Raw genomic sequence first — 5973 nt, 5'->3', positions numbered from 1 at the left:
AGGGGGGTGGGACCTGCGAGGGAGGGGCGCACACCTGAGCACACCTGGGCACACCTACGGCCCCCTGCCCGTGTTGCCTGGGCACACCTGCCCCTCCCCAGCCCCACCTGAGCCCCCTCACCTGCGCACACCACGCTCGCGTCCTCCTGGTGGTTGCAGTTGTGGACCCCCCAGGGGCCCGTGTCGCACTCTTCCAAGGTGTTCTCCTCACCTGTGCAGCCCACCTGGTCCAGCAGGACAGGCCCCGCCCCTTCCCCGAAGTGGGCGTGGCCGGGGGCAGCCACGGCGTCCCCGCAGCCCAGCTGGCGGCAGGTGACCCGCGCGTCCTGCAGGTCCCAGGTGTCGTCGCAGACCGTGCCCCACCTGTGCAGGTGCAGCACCTCCACCCGCCCCGCGCAGGGGGTGGGGCCGCCCACCAGGCGCACCTGGAACTGCTCCTCCGTCACGTTGGCACCTGGGCAGGTAACGGGAAGGTGAGCGGAAAGCTGAGGTGGGCAGGGGGTTACCTGGGGGGGGATGAGGTGGGGTGGGAGGGTGGGGTTGATGTGGAGGTTACCTGAGCCCTCCACCATGCACCTGAGGTCAGCCAGACTCACCTGAGCACACCCGGGCCTATTTGTGTCCACTTGGACACACCTGAGCCCACCACAACACACCTGATCCCACCTGGACCCACCTGAGCACACCACACCTGCGTCCTCGCCGTGGTGGCAGTTGTTGTTCCCCCAGGGCGGGGCGCGGCACTGCGCCAGGTGTGTCTCGTCCCCCGCGCACAGGATGTCATCCAGCCAGATGGGCCCCGCCCCCTGCCCGAAATGGGCATGGCCATGGGCGGCCCGGGCCTCCCCGCAGCCCACCTGGCGACAGACCACCTGGGAACGCCCAGGGACTCACCTGAGTGTCACCCAGGACACCTGGGCACACCTGAGTGTCACCCAGGACACCCGGGCACGCCCAGGACACACCTGAGCCCCCCCAGACTCACCTGGGCCTCCTTCAGGTCCCAGCTGTCGTCGCAGACCGTCCCCCATTGGCCGTCGTGGAACACCTCGACACGCCCCATGCACCGGTGAGGCCCGTCCACCAACCTCACCTCACCTGAGCTGGAGTTACCTGCCGGGGGGGCACCTGCACAGGTGGGAAGGGGGGTTAGAGGGGACCTGCACACACCTGGATGCTTGTTCTGCCTTCCACCACAGGTGGGGGCACCTGTCGCAGGTGGGGACACCTGGGAGGTCACCTGGGGGTCACCTGGGAGGGTTACCTGAGCACACGACCCCGGCGTGGTCCAGGTGGTCACAGGTGTGCCGCCCCCAGGTGCTGCCCGGGCACTGGGCGATTGTGGTTTCATTGCCGACGCACCTGAGCCCATCCAGCCAGGTGGGGCCGGGCCCCGCCCCAAAACGGGCGGCTCCAGGTGTGCTGAGGGCGTGGCCGCAGCCCAGGTGACGGCAGACCACCTGGGCGGCCGCCAGGTCCCAGGTGCGGCCGCAGACGGTGCCCCAGGTGTGGTTGTGGAGAACCTCGACGCGCCCCGAGCAGTGGTGGGGGCCGTCAGCCAGGCGGAGCTCACCTGGCTCACCTGGGTGACCAGGCTCACCTGGCTCACCTGAGCTTCCAGGCTTACCGGAGCGCCCCTGGGTCACACCTGGAAAACAGGAGACACGGCCAGGTGTGGGTACCTGGCCAGGTGTGGTTACCTGGCCAATGGTGTCCCCTCCCAAGGTGTTCACCTGCCTCTGTGGTTACCTGGCGGTTTTGGGGTGCCGGGGGGTGTTTTTGGGGTGCCGGGGGGTCTCTGGGGGAGTCAATGGGGGGGTTTGGGGACATTGGGGGGTCTCTGGGGGATTTGGGGGGTCTTTGTGGAGTAACCTGAGCCCAGAGAGGGTCTCTGGGGGAGGTGTTTGTGGCCCCCTCCAAACTCACCTGTACAGGTGACGTGGGCGTGTCCTCCGAGGCCGCAGGTGCGGGGGCCCCCCCAGCCCCTCACCTGGCACTCCAGGAGGGCCCCCTCATCCCCCCGGCAGGTAACGGCCTCCAGCCAGGTGAGCTCGCCCTCGCCCGGCTTCACCTGGGCCGCGCCCATCGCCCTCCCGCAGCCCAGCTGGGCGCAGACCACCTGGGCGGCCGCCAGGTGCCAGGAGTGGGCGCAGACCCCGCCCCAGCGCCCGGCGTGGAGCACCTGCACCCGCCCCGAGCACCTGTCGGGACCGTCGGCCAAGCGCAGGTGGGTCAGGTCGGCCAGGTGAGAACCTGCAGGTGAGGGGACATACATCTGGTCAGGTGAGGGGTGGGTTGGGGCATCTGCCTCTCACCTGCCCCTCCCCTGTCGCTCACCTGCGCACACCTGAGCCCACCTGCCCCTCCCCTGCGGCTCACCTGCGCACACCACGCTGGCGTCCTCGTTGTGCTCGCAGCCGTGGATGCCCCAGCTCTTGTGGCGACACTCGCCCAGGTGCCCCTCGTGGCCCTGGCAGGTGAGCCCGTCCAGCCAGATGGGGCCGCGCCCCTCCCCGAAGCGCGCGCGGGGCGGGGCCGAGATCACCTGTCCGCAGCCCAGGGAGCGGCACACGACGGCGGCGGCGGCGAAGTCCCAGGTGTCGTCGCAGACCGTCCCCCAGGCGCCGGCGTGGAGCACCTCGACCCGCCCCGCGCACTCACCTGGGCCGCCCGCCAGGCGCACCTGGGCATCGCCCGGCGGCTCCGAACCTGCGGGCAGGGGAGGGGGGAAGGGCACACCTGGGTTACCTGCGGGGGGGCGGTACCTGGCGGGGGGGGATTACAGGTGTGAAGTGAAAACGGGTGACGCCCTAAACCACACCTGAGAACGGCAGGACCCAGGGGAAGGCGGTACCTTGCTGGGGCAAGTTACCTGTGCCACCTGCCCAGGTGAGACCCTAAAACACACCTGAGCCCAGGTACAGGCAAAGTGAAGGTGTCCCCTTGTTCCCAGGTGGGCAGGGGGACATTACAGGTCTGTCCTGACCACGTGAGGCCCTAAAACACACCTGAGCACCCAAGTGAAGGTGGCACCTTGATGGGGGGAATCACCTGTTCTCCCTGCCCAGGCACCCCGAGCCTCACCTGAGCACACCACACCTGCGGCTCTCCCGCCCTCACAGGTGCGCTGGGCCCACGGGCTCGTCCGACACTCCCCGAGGCTCTTCTCCGTCCCTTGGCAGCTCACCTGGTCGAGCCACACCTGCCCAGGTGCGCCGAACTCCGCCCCTCGCAGGGCGGTGCCGCAGCCCAGGTACCGACAGACCACCTGGGCGGCCTCGTGGGACCAGCCCCCGGCACAGACCCCGCCCCACCTGTCCAGGTGAAGCAGCTCCACCCGCCCGGCGCAGCGGTGGGAGCCGTTGACCAAGCGCAGGTGAGGCGGCTCCGGGATCAAGGAGTCTGGAAAGACACACCTGGGTGAGGAAGGAGCTCAGGTAACCCCCCCCAGGTGAGCTCTGGGTTGTCCTCACCCCGTCTTCTACCTGGGGAAGGTGGGGGGAACACCTGGGTGAGGCCCAAAACCCCCCCTGCCTGGAGCACCTGGAGGGTCCAGGTGAGGTGGGATTTGGGGAACACCTGGAAGAACCTCCAGGAACACCTGGAGGACTCAGGTGGGGTGGGACGTTGGGATCACCTGTAGGAACGTTTTCCAACACCTGGGGCTGGGAAGACCCCCCTTGGATGGGACCACCTGGCACAGGTGAGGCCCAGGCAAACCCCACCTGGCCACAGAGTTACCTGAGGGCCCTGATACTCCTCTCACCTGTCCCCGGAGCTCACCTGGCACAGGTGGGGTGGGAAGGACACAGAGGGGACCTGGGGTTCCTGCCACCCCCCTCACCTGTCCCGGAGCTCACCTGAGCACACCACACCTGCGTCCTCGCCATGGTAGCAGTTATTGCGGCCCCAGGGCCGGGCGGGGCAGGCGGACAGGTGAGGCTCCGCCCCCGTGCAGTTGGTCTCGTCCAACCAGATGACGCCAGTGCCCCGCCCGAATTGGGCCCTCCCAGGTGCCGACAGGGCCTTCCCGCAGCCCACCTGGCGACAGACCACCTGGGCGGGCCCAGGACACACCTGAGTGTCCCCAGAGACCACCAGGTCGCACCTGAGTGTCCACCCAGACCACCAGGACACACCTGAGTGTCCTCAGGACCCACCTGAGCCCCCCCATGATCCACCTGAGCATCCTCCGGACTCACCTGAGCACCCCCAGCACCCACCCGTAGGACCCACCTGAGCCTCCCCAGCCCCCACCTGCCCCTCTCCAGCCTCACCTGACCTCCCTGGGACTCACCTGGGCGTCCGCCAGGTCCCAGGTGTCGTCGCAGACCGTGCCCCACCTGCCGTTGTGGAACACCTCGACCCTCCCGGCGCAGCGGCTGCTGGAGTTCACCAGGCGCACCTGGTCGGCCTCGGGGTTACCTGGGGGGCAGAGGGGGGCACAGGTGGGGGGAAGTAGAGGGTCGAGACACACCTGGAGCACCCTGGTACCTGTCCAGGTGCTGCCCTGGCACCTTCTCAGGTGCTGAGCCTTGACCAGGTGTGTCCCCAGCACCTCCTCAGGTGCTGCACCTCCACCAGGTGCCGCAGGTGCCTCCAACCACCTCAAACACACCTGGACCACCCTTCCCACCTGCCCCACCTGTGGCCACCTCAGGTGCGCCAGGTGAGCGCTGAGACCCCCTCCCAGCCCCCAAAACCAGGTGGAAACCCCAGATTGAGCCCCCTCCAGGTGTGTGTGTGTGTGTCCCCAGGGTGCTGCTCACCTGTGCAGACCACGCCCGCCGCCCCGCCCAGGTGACACGTGCGGTTCTCCCAGGGCTTCACCTGGCAGCCCAGGAGCTCCTGCTCTGTCCCCACGCAGGTGATGCTCCCCGGCCACACCTTCATCTGCTCCTGCCCGAACCAGGAGCCTCCAGGTGTGGAGAGGGCGTGGCCGCAGCCCAGCTGCCTGCAGACCACCTGGGCCTCGGCCAGGCCCCACCCGTGGTCGCACAGGGCCGCCCAGGTGCCCCCATAGGACACCTGCACCTGCCCCTGGCAGCGGGTGGAGCCGTTGGCCAAGCGCACCTCGGCGGGCACCGCCATCCCAGAGGCTGCAATGACACAGGTGAGCTCACCTGGAGGGGCTGGGGGAGGGCAGGGGGCGGGGGGAGGTGGCAGCAGGTGTGGTCGAAGGTAAGTCCCAGACTCCAGCGGGATGTGGTTCTGTGGTCGCGCACCTGGGCCAGGTGAGACCCAGGTGTGCCCCAGGTGTGCCCTAGGTGTATCCCAAGTGTGCCCAGGTGTTGCCAGGTGTGTCCCCAGGTGTTCCCAGGTATCCTCGGGTGTGTCCCAGGTGTCACCTCAGGTGTGCCCCAGGTGTCATCCCAGGTGTCCCCAGCTATCCCCAGGTGTGTCTCCAGGTGTTCCCAGGTATCCCCGGGTGTGTCCCAGATGTTCCCAGGTGTGCCCCAATTATCACCAGGAGTGCCCCAGTTGTCTTCCCAGGTGTGCCCCGGGTGTCCCCAGATGTCTCCCAGGTGTGCCCAGGTGAGTTCACCTGAGCAGATGACGCCGGCGTCCTCCCCGTGGAAGCAGTTGTTGTCCCCCCAGGTCTTGGCGGGACATTCCAGGATGGAATTCTCCGTCCCGGTGCAGTTCACCTCGTCCAGCCAGATGACGTCGTGGCCCCGGCCGAAATTGGCGTGGCCGGGCGCGGCCAGGGCGTGGCCACAGCCCAGCTGGCGGCAGATCACCTGCGCGTCCCGCAGGTCCCAGCCGTCGTCGCAGACCGTGCCCCACCTGTGCTCGTGCAGCAGCTCCACCCGCCCCGAGCAGCGATTGGGGCCCTCCCGCAGCTGCAGGGAGCCCAGCGATGACGTCACCGAGTCTGGGGGGACAGGGGGGGACAGGTGGGACAGGTGGGACAGGGGGGGACAGGTCAGACAGGTGAGGCAAGTGAGGGGGAAAAATGGGGGGGGAAAAGGG

General features: G+C 68.4%; 1 protein-coding gene across 1 annotated transcript; it reads right to left on the bottom strand.

The window, feature by feature from the left end:
- Nucleotides 1-5: 5 nt before the first annotated feature.
- Nucleotides 6-5942, bottom strand: LOC113963012 (deleted in malignant brain tumors 1 protein-like; the record flags this gene model as incomplete). Its single annotated transcript, XM_027673811.1, has 12 exons — nucleotides 6-13; nucleotides 122-454; nucleotides 677-872; nucleotides 986-1128; nucleotides 1265-1648; nucleotides 1927-2253; nucleotides 2380-2709; nucleotides 3085-3402; nucleotides 3861-4056; nucleotides 4298-4425; nucleotides 4770-5099; nucleotides 5546-5942. Coding segments are annotated over 12 exons (3090 nt in total), but the record flags the coding sequence as incomplete, so codon positions are not given.
- Between the last annotated feature and the right edge of the window lie 31 nt (nucleotides 5943-5973).

The sequence above is a fragment of the Neopelma chrysocephalum genome, unplaced genomic scaffold (genome assembly GCF_003984885.1).
Source record: "Neopelma chrysocephalum unplaced genomic scaffold, ASM398488v2 Primary Assembly neopelma1_187398, whole genome shotgun sequence".
Taxonomy (NCBI): domain Eukaryota; kingdom Metazoa; phylum Chordata; class Aves; order Passeriformes; family Pipridae; genus Neopelma; species Neopelma chrysocephalum.
This window is presented reverse-complemented; position numbering and strand designations above follow the sequence as displayed.